The sequence below is a fragment of the Artibeus jamaicensis genome, unplaced genomic scaffold (assembly GCF_021234435.1).
Source record: "Artibeus jamaicensis isolate MK-2021 breed Jamaican fruit bat unplaced genomic scaffold, CSHL_Jam_final scaffold_847, whole genome shotgun sequence".
Classification (NCBI taxonomy): domain Eukaryota; kingdom Metazoa; phylum Chordata; class Mammalia; order Chiroptera; family Phyllostomidae; genus Artibeus; species Artibeus jamaicensis.
In genome coordinates, this window is record NW_026522057.1 from 13,497,521 (window position 1) to 13,512,189 (window position 14,669).

The window sequence follows — 14,669 nt, forward strand, 5'->3', positions numbered from 1 at the left end:
ATATACAAAAATGACATTATTGATACATTTCCCCTAGAATATGAACATTTTTCAGTGTGTTTTTCCTCCAAGATGGGCTTAAGTTTCATTCGGCCTTCACATACTATCACCTTGTAAGACTCATTCCATGAGTGTGCTAACTGTTGGGAATTCAGATTGGTGTTAAAACAGTTCATTCTGACAAACCAGCTAAATGTCCCTCCCTGTGTAGACCCTGGCTTCTGTTAATACAATGTTCACACCTGTGACCTGGACCGCCCAGCCCTTGTTCTAACTGACCGAGATGACCGGTTCAGACTGTTCTACCAAAGAGGAGAACTGGGAGGTATGATTAAATTTAATTTTGTGTATTATTCAGAATCATATCCTTGCTTTGACCATAATAAAATATTGAATAACATATTTATTGGCATCAGTTTTTGCTATCTGTAATTAGTCACTACTGTAGTTATATTTAAAAAAGAGCAATGCCAACCAACCACAAGAATCTTAATTAAGCTCCTCTAAAATATGATTAATAAAGTTTTTAGAGATCTGTTTTGTTGTATGCATAATAAACCTCAATGAAGAAAGATGAGTAAGTGGCAACTGTAAGAGACAAATGTTACCTGTGAAAAATAACCAAAGCATATTTTCAGGCAAAGATCATGAATCTCGACTTTAAGACTGTACTAAGTGTAACAAGACAAAGAATAATTTTTTTAAAACTATATAGAAATTTCACAGTACTTAACAATCAGACATTTTAAGAGTCTTAGGCTATTCTCTTATTTGAGAGAAAAAAAACCCTCAAGCCCAGAAATGTATGTTTGCCTGTAATCAGATAGTTGAACAGCAAAGAACAAAATGAGAAAGTAACTTCTCAACCACCGACGGTTCAACTGAAAAGACATCTGCCCAGCACCTGCTATGCACAGGCTCCGAGCAAGGTGCCCCGTACACAAGTATCTGTAGCAGCACTCTTCACTATCTACTGCTTTCCCGTTTTCTTTTTTGTTAATATTTACACAGAATTTGACAAAGGCCACACTCCTAAATCAGTACGTTGTTTTTTAAAAGAATAAGATTTACTTCATAAATTACGTGGGCTCAAAAATTACTGAGGAAGACCTAGTTCATAAGGATCATCCACCTAATCACACCCTTTAGAAGGAAGAAGAACTAATAATAACACTTGGGCTTTAGCTTCTTAAATCCCTACAAGAAAGAACATGGGGGGAGAGGAGTATTTTTAACAAAAAACGAAGCTATCTTACTACTACATTTGTGTCTTGCCCTTTGGAGGTTGGTATGGTTGATGGGTGCCCAGTCCATGGCGTGGTATAACACCTGTGACGGGCATGGTTAATTCCCCCGCCAATTTTTTCCAGTCAAATACAAATATTTGACACTTTTTGGCTCACTTATTTGCTAGCCTGCCTTGAGGTAATCAGCACCTTTCTATCTTAGTTTAATAGATCACCATTTTTCTTCAGTTCTGAAAAGAGAAATTCTCAGAGCTTATGATAAGGAGAATTACTTAGTACATAGTTAGCTATTAATAAATGGTTTACCTTGTTATATCTTCAGTTAACTGTGCTGGGTCAGGTGGATAAAACTTTACATTAAATGTGAAATTCCAAGGGACACCTGTAAAAATAAATGCAAAAGAATTTCATGCTTATGCCTAAGTTTTTTATCATTAGAAATACCTAAAAATATTCACAATTTTCTTTCCTGAAGTTAAATATTTTCATGCTTTGTGAATGAAATATTTTCATTTCTTTAAAAGTTGTTTAGATACCACTTAAGAGGTGGAGTTAGATGATTTCATTTTTAAAAAACCCAATTTAATATAGTCTTGTTTACAAGACCAAAACTATATAGGCAAAATAACACAAAGGAAACCATCTTATAGTATAAGAAACCATTCGGCATGGCGTGGGGAATGTAGCCCAGCCCCTGATTTGGAAAACTGACAGGGAGCGGGGAGCGAGGTCAGCACACAGGACCAATGCCCATAGATAGGTTTTCCTGTGGGGAATCAGGCCTGCATTGTACCTAGGCTGCTATGAGGCTTGCTTTTGTTAAAACTCCCTCACCCTGGATTGAGGCAGCAAATGTTTACTGAATATCTCTCAAGTAACTGCCTAAAATCTATGCTAAACCTCCCAAGGATGAGTGCAACCAGTTCAACCACTTTTCCCTTTGCATTTGCAAATATCCTTCTTTGATATAATTAGCAACATCCTCTCCTTTGTTTTCTGTAAAAGGTAAACACCTAAGGCAAACCTGTGCATAGTAAATGAGGACCATCCTCAATGTAATATGCCTGGAAAAGCAATAAAAGCCTATCCAGGCAGGGATCGGGACCCTCTCTCACTCAGAGTGGCCATGCCGTCCCTTTTTCTCCATAGGACTGCTGTAGTCCATGTGAACTTGTTCGTCGAATCCACAATACACGAACCCTGTGGGCCAGGGTCCGCATCATTATAGGTCAACATTTTTACAGCAATGGTTTTCAAAATGTGATCTGTATTACCACTCTGTGTCCTCAGAAGTCATTTGAATGATCTATGAATGTTCTCTTTTGGTGGCAGCATTATTTATTTGTGACATCTCTCAATACAGGTATACCTCATTTTGTTGAATTTTGCTTTATTACACTTTGCAGATATTGTGGGGGGGTTGTTTTGTTTTTAACAAATTGAAGTTTTGTGCAAGTCTATCAGCACCATTTTCTAACAGGGTCAGATGATAGTTTGCCTTTTTTAGCAATGAAGTGTTTTTTAAATCAGGTATGTACACTGTTTTCTTAGACAATGCTAATGCACATTTAGTAGACTACGTTAGAGTATAAACATAACTTTTAGCCCTGGCTGGGGTGGCTCAGTGGATTGAGCACCGGCCTGTGAACCAAAGGGTTGCAGGTTCAATTCCCAGTCAGGGCACATGCCTGGGTAGTGGGCCAGGTCCCCAGTAGGGAGCGTGCAAGAGGCAACCATGCATTGATGTTTCTCTCTTTCTCCCTCCCGTCCCCTCTCTTAAAAAAAAAAAAAGTAAAGTAAATCTTTTTAAAAAACCATAATTTTCATATGCACTGGGAAACCAAAAATTTTGTGTGACCCTCATTGTTATGATATTTGCTTTATTGCAATAGTCTGAAACCAAATGGACAATCTCTCCAAGGTATGCCCAAGAGAAACATCGACATGAGAGACAAACATCAACTGGTTGCTTCTTGTACGTACCCCAATAGGGACCAAATCCGCAATCCAGCTATGTGACCTGACAGGGAATCCAAACAGCAACCTCTCGCTTCACAGGACACTGCCCGACCAACTGAGCCATGCTGGTCAGAGCTGTTGTTTTACTTTCTGATACTGATATCATAGCAATGTAGCCACTGTTAATTCATAACTTCCCATACAAAACTTTTTTTAAAAAGGTAATTTCTATGTTACCCATAAAATATTTGTCTAGAGCAAATCCATATGGAAAACAAGATAGCCAAAAGGATGTTTAAGCTATGTGAATTCAACATTTAAAAACTTCAAACATAAATTTGCTTATTTCATAATGTACCGTATTTTTCGGACAAGACGCACCTAGGTCTTAGAGGAGAAAATAGAAAAAAATTGAAGCAAAAAATGTGGTAAAATATTCAATAACATAAATAATATAGTATTTCACCAATGTAAATGTACATGGAACTCAACAGCAGCATTAACAACCATTATTCCTCCCAAATTGGGGAGGGGGGTGCATCTTAGAGTCCAGAAAAAACATACGGCGTATAAACAACAATTTTTTAATTGTACAGAAAGAATAACAGTAAGGAAATCAAATTAGTAATAGTTTACTGCCCTGACTGGTGTGGCTCTTTGGGATGGGTGTCATCCCACAAAACAAAAGGTCACAGGTTTGATTCCCAGTCAGGACACATGCCTGGGTTTCAGGCCAGGGGTGTGTGTAACCGATCAATGTTTCTCTCTCTGTCTCCTTCCCTTCCCCTCTGTCTAAAAATAAAGAAATAAAATCTTTTCTTTAAAATAAGCAATAGTTTATAGAGTGTGATTTTTTTTCCCTTTGAGCTCTGTGTTAAGTAACTGATATCAAAAGCTTAATAAACCCGGGGTTGGTGGGGGAATAAAGCACTTTCATCTACTGCCCATGTGCGTGTAAACTGGTACAAAACTCTGAAGAATAACTTGACAAATATCACAATGTAAAATGTATATATACCCTGTCACCCAATGAAATTTATGGAAAATTTCATTTCCATAAATCTATCTAAACATATACTGAATTGTGGTCCAAAGGAAATGTGTGTGAGAAATTGTTTACAATAGCAAATGTCTAAAAACAACCTGAATCTATTTATTTAGCAAAAGAAGATACAGCTCCAAGATACACTGTTGAGTGGGGGAAAAAGTCAAGGCAAAGAATAGCACAGATAGAAAGCAACCATGAAAGTTAGGGTAGGAAAAAACTACATACTCCAGGTATAATTACATACACACAGTCTACTCCTGTAAGGACATACAACACACTAGTCACAGTAGGTGACAAGGGAGAAGGGGAGGCCTGGGAAGGGAAGTGAGAGGCCAGGGGAAATGGTCAGGAGGGAGACCTACTCTCACGACATTCTGTTTCACAGCATTTGAACTTCATACTTTGTACATGTACTACTTAACAGATATACACATACATGTATAGATATACACACACATACACACGTAATTGTTAAAAAGGATAAACTTTGTCTTCTCCCACTGAAATGCTAATATCCAAGGACAAGAATTTTTTCTGTTTTATTTAATGTGTATCCCTAGTACCTAAAACAGTGCTTGGCATACCATGGATGCTCAAGAAATACTTGTTGAGTGAATAAATGAAATAAAGTAACTGACCTCATGCATTGTTGTGAAGGTTATAGATAAATGCTACAGCTCCAGAAAAAAAAATTTTTAAAGGAATGTATAAAAGAAGAATAGGTACTAGTATATTAAAATTATTTGTTGTCCTAGCTGGGTAGCTCTGTTGGTTGGAGCATCATCCCATACACCAAAAAGTTGTGGGTTCGATTCCTGGTCAGGGCTCATACCCAGGTGGCAAGCTCCATCCCTGGTTGGGGCACATATGGAAGGCAACCAACCGATCAATGTTTCTCTCTCACAGCAATACGTGTGTCTGTCTGTCTGTCTGTCTTTCTCCCTCTCGCTCTAAAATTAATAAACATATCCTTGAGGAAGGATTGAAAAAAATGTTTATTTATTTATTAATCCAGGTCCCCCACTGATCTCGAGTCACTAGATCTAATCAAACAAAAATCACACGCCCATGCACACAAACCCTGTATTTCGAGTGGATTTTTCCTCTCTATTTAACCAAAATAAGGAAGTGTAACTGTATTAAAAACAATATCTAAACAGAAATATCCCCCAAATTAACTCTTTCACTTTCATTAATAGCAACTGTAAGCAGAGGAACCCAAACTTTCAGTTCAAATTTTTCCCATTCAAGAGATACAAGTTCCAGATACTTTTAAAAAAGATATCCAGTTTCACTGAGCACAAGGTCAGGGTCAAATGCAATAGGGAGGCTAGAAAAGTTAATCAGTTGGGATTTAAAAAAAACATTAAAATTAAGCTATAGGCAGTGACTATTTCTAGAATATGAGAAATACATACTATTAGTAATTCCTTATTAAGAAGGTTTAGTTAAAAAAAAAAAAGGTAGTCAGAAAACCCCTAAAAAGTTTCAACATTAAAATTTCTGCCTCTAAATCAGCAACACTTCCATGACGTTCCTGCCGAAAGTGCATAACTTTAAAATTTATGTACCATGAAGAAAAATCAGACGAACTCAAAGTGACCACTGAAAAAACAACTGGTCTGGGCTCTTCAAAACTATTAGTATTATGAAATACTTTAAAGACTCAGGAACAGCTCCAGATTAAAGACAACTAAAGAGATGTGATAACTAAATGCAAAGGAGCACCTTGGACTTTCTCTTCTGTAAAAGCACTATTGGAACAACTCACAAATAAGGTCTATAGGCTAGAGTGTTGCCTCAATGTTAACTTCCTGCTTTTAGTAATGGTAGTATGACAAACCAATTCCTAGTTTTTAGAAAATGCAAACTGAAGTATTTTGGGGTAACAGGTATAATGGACAGCAACTCTTTTTTTTAGTATGGTGAAACTCCCACAAAGCCACTTTAAAGTATAAAAGTCCGTACATTTACTCATATAATTAAGCAGCACCGAGTACATTCACAATGTTGTACAACCATCACCTCTATCTACTTTCAAAACATGTTCATCGCTCACACAAAAGACTCCGTATCCATTAAGCACTTACTCCCTCGGCTCCCCCAGCCTTGGCAAGCTCTGACGTGCTTTCTGTCTCTATAGATCTACTTATTCTGAATAATTCATACAAATGGCATCATATAATATGCGGCCTTTTGTGTCAGGCTTCTTTTACTTCTACAATGTTTTTGAGGTTCATCCATGCTGGAGCAGTTCCCCGTACTTCATTCCTTTTTCAAGGCTGACTAATATGCCACTGTATGGACCTACCCCATTTTGCTTATCCATTATCCACTGATAGACATTGGGTTGTTTCCCCTTTTGACTAATGCAAATGGTGTTGCTATGATGCAACTTACTCTCTAACCAGCTAAGCTACCCAGCCAGGGCCTATAAACTCTATTTTAACTGTTCTTCCTGAAGAGTCTTCTTGTAAAATCATTTATTCCTAAGTAAAATTGAATGTTAAAAGTATTTTCATTGAAAGGCGCTAGGAGTTATGTTTTTCTTGTCATGTCTCAAATATGCTGAGTATTTTTTGCTGTGTTACATTTTAAAACAAGATTTTTAGGCTGAGAGCAAATATGGAAAGTTGATGGTCCAAAAGAGTATTTTGTTTCTCTGTCTTAAGAAATATATATTATAAATAGGGTCTAAAGGAAAACACTCACATAATAAAATTACTTTATTTTAGAAACAAATAAAAATTAAAATTTGTTTTCAGGTGATTAAGAGTTAAAACTTACTAATCACGATGAATAACATCTTTGCAGTTCCTAGAAGTTTCCTCAAAATACACTCAACTAAAAGGATATCTGGTCACATATAGTGGGGGGTTGGGGGAGAGATCTCTACCCTTCAGCCAGCCCATTAAGCCTGTAGCCAGAAAATTGTAATCTATACTTTTTTGACCTAGAAATACCTATTTCTAGATACTAGTCGGAGAAGGGTGTGCAGCAGCAATATATTCTAGAGGGTTTGAAGCTAGGAGAAAGCCACAATGTCAGAAGGATCATAGGTAAGGAATTCTCATTCTTCTATTCTTTCTTATACTTCAGTTTGGAAGAGGAATGTTGAAAACAGACAAAAAGAACCACAGAGAGGAAAACATGAAGACGGTTAGTCCAGAACAATTTGACGAGTACAAATCAGGCAGCACGCTTCTAGCTGAAGGCTACTACAGTTTCAACCACTACCCTTTTGAGAACTGGCTCCCTATCCTTTTTCTCTTTTCATCTTTGTTCTTTTCCACCCCCTGTTTCTCTCCACTGGCCCTATCTTCCCCAACTTTGCCCAGTTGTAAAAAAAAAATCATCAAGATCTGACCTACATCTCAACAGTGCCCACTACTGCTGTATCTTTCTATTACGGAACCTCCTCCTTCCAAGGGAAGGCTTTAACTCCATTTCAAAGCCACCCACTATAGTCAGGGTTCTAAAGTGACTAACAGTCAGAAAGCGGTTAGAAATCCTCTGACCTACTAAAAGAAAGAACTATCAAAAAAAGGCAATGTTCACTTACCACGAACCTGCTTTTTTATTTCTTTGGCAGAGTCCAGCCATGTCTGTAAAAAGAAGAAAAGGCATTCACACAGATCTCCAAAACATAAACAAGAAAGTACGGAATCAGGGTTGCTGACCATCTTCAAACAGTGCCACCGGGCCAACCTACATCTCCCATATTCTTTGCATTCATTTCCCAGAGCACAGTAGTTTTGAGTAGAAAAATGGGGCTGGGCAGTTGGGCTGGAATCCTAGCTCCACTACTTCCTAGCTGAGTGTCTTTAGGCATCTCTGTACCTCAGTTTCCTCATCAATAAAATAAGATATTAGTAGTAGTGCCTATCTCAGAGTTACTGTGAAAGTTAAATGAATATATGTAAAACTCTTAGTAAATGAGAAATGCTAAATAAGCTCTTGTTATTTTTATTACACTATAAAGTCTGGTAGAGATCTATAACCAGGATTATTGACATCAGCCAGATCTTGTTTCCCCTCTGACTCTGACCTCCCGTCCTGTCTAGCTCTTCTGTGTCAGCGCCGAACCTGGGACATGATTTGTCTCAATAACAATAAATGTTTACTGAATGACCATTTGGTTTCCCCTGGCTCACCTTGTCCACACTAATCTCTCCCTTCACTGTTCTTCAACCCCACTTAGAGTCTGCCCATCACGGCGATGGACCATGCAAAATAATGGTACTTGAAAAAAGCCTCATCCTTAACATCTTTCATAGGCTCCTAGGGAAATTTTTGAAGACGGAAGTTTCTAAATTAAATTGTTTAAAGAATTTTTATTGGCATAAGACACATACAGAAAAGTACATAAAACATAAGTGTATAGAGCCATAAATTATCAAAGCCAACATATAACATTACCAGGATCTCAGGAGCTCCTCCCAATCTTCCCCATTCCCCTCCTCTAAAAAGTTTAAAATTGAATGTTAGTGCTATGTAGACGAGAAGAGTAAGGTGCCCCCTCTTCACCCTCTACCAACGAGGGCAAAGCACAGGTAGCCATCCAACATGCCCCACCCAAGCGATGAGCTTGAACACCCCCATCTTCTATTTCACTGGATCCCACTTTAACTATTCATAAAGATCATCACTACCAAGGACAACAAGCACAAGAGTGAAGACGAGTCTCCTTTTTATCTCCCCTGCTCCCACAATTAACAGATGATTAAGAAGTATATGTTAAAAATGTCACAATATAAAATTGTTCTATAGTATAAAACTAAGCACACATTAGTTTAAGCCCTGTCAGAAACAGGGTAACTAGAGTGTTTCTCCTTCATCTCTCATCAAGACCAAAAAACTTTAGGTCCAAAGGCAAGGGAAGACTAAATGCGCCAACTGGTAGGTGTTGTAGAACCTCTGAGAACTATAGTTTATACCATGTAATCCAGAATCCCTAACAAAGACTGCTTGTTACCACTTTAAACATCTCCCTACCACAGTGAGGCAACTCCATATTTTCCATTATTTTTTAAGAGAAACCTCCCCAAATAACCTGAAGCTGCCAAGTTTCATAGATTTCATAAGCCATTCCCCACAATTCAACATAGAGAAGGCAAACCAAATTTGCATCAATGACATGGTACCCCAACGTATAAGCTACCTTATAGAATACATTATTGTTGCTTCAGTATTTCGACCTCCAAATCAAAATTAAAAACAGTGTGTACAAGATAATAAAAATCAGTGTGCACAAAAATAGGTACTTTTATGTTCAATTTAAATACTTCATTTCATAGCATTTTATTTAGCCAAAAAATATTTGAGGAATGCCTCCACATGCTAGGCACCACAGTTACGAAAAGGGATTTAAAAACAGCACTTGTCTTCAAGGAGCTGTCTGTCTAATGGAAGCAGTGAACACTGAACAATCAGTTTGCTCTGGGCATGATGATTACTATGACAGAAGTGCTTGAAAAGTGCTATGAAAGAGCAGAGAGTGCTCTTAGAGCCAAGAGGAGGTGCATCAAAATGGACTGGGGATAAGAGGCAGTTAGGAAGTGTTTCTCAAAAGAATGTTTGGGAGACCCACACTGAGGCTTGAAGGACAAACAAGAATTAGCCATGCAAAAAAGAGGAGGAAGTAATTAGAAAGGCACAAAGTCTAAGAGAGAACATGATATATCTGAGTTACAGCCTGTACTTCAACATTGCTGGAGCACAGAGGTACAGAGGAGAGATGTAAAACGGAATGGGGACATAGCATTCCATGCTAAGAAACTTGGACTTTATCAAGTTCTAGGCAAGGGGGAGCCACTTAAGGATTTAAAATGCAGTGACATGAATTTGAGGAAACAAGACTGTACACAGGGAGACCAAATAAAAGGTTGTTGTTGAGAATGATAAATGTGGTCCAGAACAGAATAGTGACTATGGGTACCAGTTTTGAGGTCAGAGAGCCTTGCGTTCTAATCCTGCCTTGACCTCTCTACCACTTACTAGTAATGCAACCTTACATAAGACAATCTTTCTGAGTCTCCATTTTCTCATATATACAATCAGGATAAAACTATCTTCCTCACAGTTATTGTGGATTAAATTACACCATGTACAGAAAAAACATATAGCCAGTATTAAATAAATTATACTGATATCAATAATCAAAAGAGTGTAGCGGGATAAAGTCTATGGGACAGAGAAGATACTTAGGAGCTAAAGTAGGCTTTATGACTGATTGTTGGTAAAGTATTATGGTAAAGGATAATTCCCAAGTTGCTGGCTTGGGCAACTGGGTAGATGTGGGAATAGAAAATTCCTGCATCTGAAATAGGAAATGGAATTAATTTTCATGAGGATGAGAAAAGATAGCAAAAAAGTGGAAACAACATGAATGTCTCCCTGTCAGGAGTACAGTTTGCCAATTATAACTGGTGAGTTAAATAAATTAACATTTTAAACAGAATTTAAGTTTGTGCATTAAAAAATTGCTTTCCTATATAGCTAAACATGGCCTGCCTCCTTGTACAACCACATCAAAACTACAACTAAATTACAGAACAACATAACTCAAAACCATCGGAAATGGAGTTGAGTGGAAGTCTCACAACTACTGAATTAAAGAAACCACATCCGTCCAGACTGGTAGGAGAGGTGGAGACATGGAACAGGCTGGTCCCACATCCAGATGTGGTGAATAAAAATTCAGGTGAGATATCTCAGGAGCAAGGAGTGCTAGCCCCACACCAGGCCCCCCAGCCTAGGGTTCCAGTGCCAAGAAGATAAGTACCCACAACTTCCGGCTATAAAAACCAGCAGGGATTGAGTCAGTGGAAGAAACTTCTGGTGTCCCAAGTAATTCCTCTCAAAGAAGCCACACACAGATTTACTCAGACTCACTCCCTCTGAGCTCCAGCACAGGGGTAACAGCTTTCTCCCACACAGAAAGTTGAGCAAAGGCCACTGTCCCTTTTCTGAACCCTCCCTCAAGAGAGCCACAGAGCAGACAGGTGACATATCTGAGACTCCATCAACTGGGCTAACACTGTTTGCCCTGGAGATCCCCTGAGGCTCTGTCCCATCTAATATACAGCTTCTAACAATGACTTTTACATATGAATGATTGGCCTTGGCTCCTGCTTAGTAACTTCCTAATTTCTTTCAAACAAGCAACAGCTGGCCTCAGTGAGTAAGTGGCCCCAGGCACCACACTAGCAGCAACCAGCCTAGATTCACAGTTTGGCTTCCCTGGGAATCTCCAAGCCCAGCATAAGTAGCAGTCATCTCAGATTGTTTTATAGCTCATGTGGGAAAACACTGGTGTGGGCTGACCTTGGCCTGCTGTGGGGGAAACCCCAGGGCCTGCACAACCAATGGACAGCAACAGACCACATGGGAGTACCACCACACTGCCCCTGCACAGCTGATCCTCCAAGGAGGGCAGAGGTTGGTGGTCAGTGGTCACAGCCAGTCCTTGCAACTGACTGGTCTGCTGCAATGGGAAGGTAAATCCTTCCCACTGACCTGCCAACAGTAACTAAGGCTCAACTACAAGAACAGGGCACACCTTGAGTACCCAACTTGGGTGATAGGGGAGGCTGTGCCACTGGACCCAACAGGACACTTACTACATTAGGCCACACTACCAAGACAGGGATTCATAGCAGCTCTAATATATAGAAACAGACACAGGAAGGCTGCCAAAACAAGGAGACAAAGAAACATGGTCCAAGTGAAAGAACAGATCAAAACTCCAGAAAAAGAACTAAACAAAATGGAGATAAGCAATCTATCATGTAGAGTTCAAAACACTGGTTATAAGGATGCTTAAGGACCTTAGTGAGGACCTCAACAGGATAAAAAAGATCCAGTCAGAAACGAAGGATACACTAATTGAAATAAAGAATAATTTCTGCTACAGGGAAACGACAGTAGAGTGGCTGAAGCCAAGAATCAAATCAATGATTTGGAACATAAAGAAACAAAAAACAACCAGTCAGAACAAGAAGCCCTGACTGGTATGGCTCACTGGATTGAGCACAGGCCTGCAAACCAAAGGGTTGCTGGTTTGATTCCCAGTCACGGCACATGCCTGGGTTGTGGGCCAGGTCCCCAGTGGGGGGCACATTAGACACAACCACACATTGATGTTTCTCTCCCTCTCTCCTTCCCTTCTCTCCAAAAATAAATAAATAAAATATTTTAAAAAAAAGAACAACAAGAAAAAAGAATCCAAAAAACCCAAGGATAGTGTAAGCAGCCTCTGGGACAACTTCAAGTGTTTTAACATTTGCATCATAGGAGTGCCACATGGAGAAGAGAAAGAACAAGAAATTGGAAACCTATTTTAAAAAATAATGAAAGAAACTTCCCTAATTTGGTGAAGAAAATAGCCATGCAAGTCCAGGAAGCACAGAGAATCCCAAACAAGATGGATGCAAAGAGGCCCACTCCATGACACATCATAATTAAAATTACAAAAATTAAAGATAAAGGGAGAATCTTAAAAGCAGCACGAGGAAAGAAATTAGTTACCTACAGGGGAGTTCCCATAAGACTGTCAGCTGATTTCTCAAAAGCAACTTTGCAGGCTAAAAGGGACTGGCAAGAAATATTCAAAGTCATAAAAGCAGGAACATCCAAGATTGCTGTACTCAGCAAAGCTATCATTTAGAACTGAAGAGCTTCCCAGAGAAGAAAAAACAAAAGGAGTTCATCAGCACCCAACCATTATTTATTTGAAATGTTAAAAGGCCTTATTTGAGAGATCAAAACGATGAACAACAGAATGGCAATAAATACGTATTTATCAACAATTGAATCTAAAAAACAAACTAAGCAAACAAGTTCAGAGACAGAATCATGGATACAGAGAGTGTTTTGATGGTTGCTAGATGGGAGAAAGGTGTACCCCTACACCCTTGGGTGAAAAGGTAAGAGGATTAAAAAGTACAATAGGCAGTTACAGAATAGCCACGGGGATGTAAAGTACAGTGTAGGAAACGGAGTAGCCAAAGAACTTACACGCATGACCCATGGACCTGAACAACGGTGTGGGGAGTGCTAGGTAGAGGGGGGGAGAGGGGGTAAAATTGGAACTGTAATAGCACAATCAATAAAATATCATTTAAAATAAATAAATAGATTGCATTCTTTCTTGAGCTTAAAAATGTTTTGAACTAATATAGAAATGAAGAGCAGCAATATCCTGATACAGATCTCCATTCATTCAAATGAATAATTACAGGTCTCACATGTGTTTCCAGATAACTCCTCACATACTGCTCCTGTCACTTGAAATACTCTATCCACATTCTTCACCTGTAAGATTCCTAACTATCGCTTATAATATAGATCTTATGTTACCTTCTGCAGAAAACCCATTCTATGTTAATAGAATATAGAATGCATCTTATTTACGTCCTTTAGTCGGTCTGCAAGTTCCCTGAGAAAGAGACTATGTCTTTTATAGCGCAGCCCAGCAGAAGGCAGATGCTATCTATTCAATAATGTTTTGTGAATGAATACGTGAATGAAAAAATAAAGAATGCTACTGAAATAAATCAGGATAGCAATGATAAAGTTTTAACTAAGGGGATGGAATACACCTCTCACAGGGCTATACAAGTTCGCTTCTCACTGCTTTCCGTCTTTTCTTGCCAGACTCGGTTTGGCAATTATCATGTAGTCAGTAGGGAAAAAGAGAGAGCAAGCTATTCCGTGTGAGGAAGAAGTCAATTCAATTAACTCCCCTCCCCTGATACAGGTCCCAAATTCTCTACAAACAAAATACGCAGATACAGATGCTCTTAAGGAGAGAAGTTACCTATACAAAGGATAAATCTTTACACACACAAAAGGAGACACTAGACACTGAGAACGTATTTATTTCTCCTTGTAAAAAATGTATTTCTTTTTGTATTATGATTCACATTTCTTCCCACAATATGAGTAACTAATTCTGTAGTCAGGAAACAAAAACCGAGAAACAAAGATAAAATGTTAAAATCAAGGAAAGAGAAAGAGAAGCTGAAGAAGAAAATCACCCAGCAAGGGGCAGCAGGCAGGGATTTGAGAAGTGAGTTGACTCTGTAGCTTTGAGGAAGCCACTAGTCTTTATGAACCACGGTTTTCTCATCTCTAAAGTGAGGGGGATGAGCCCCAAGAGCCTGTTTTCAGAATGACAGGAAACTTAGATGTGTGACAATCATAGATTAATTCCTCTACAGATTTAACCATTCCATAAATACCTCTATACTTAAGAGTATCTGGAAATCTGGCTTATTGAAAGTAAATATATAGGGAATGGTAACTAAAATGAAGTCAGAATACCTGACTAAAGACACTAATTTTAAGTAAAAAGTATATTATTCTGCAGTATTCCCTACCTGAGAAAAGATCAGGTAGTTTATTCAACCTTA

At 38.6% G+C, this 14,669-nt stretch overlaps 1 protein-coding gene across 15 annotated transcripts in view; it reads right to left on the reverse strand.

The window, feature by feature from the left end:
- The window catches only part of EPB41 (erythrocyte membrane protein band 4.1), a 171,506-nt gene that overhangs the window by 72,448 nt on the left and 84,389 nt on the right, over window positions 1-14,669 (reverse strand). For all 15 annotated transcript variants that reach the window (XM_037149213.2, XM_053660414.1, XM_037149207.2 and 12 more), the window contains 2 exons: window positions 7,817-7,859; window positions 1,554-1,629 (listed from right to left, as the gene is read on the reverse strand). In XM_037149213.2, the coding sequence (XP_037005108.2) occupies window positions 1,554-1,629; window positions 7,817-7,859 (119 nt within the window). The remainder of the gene's footprint in view (window positions 1-1,553; window positions 1,630-7,816; window positions 7,860-14,669) is intronic.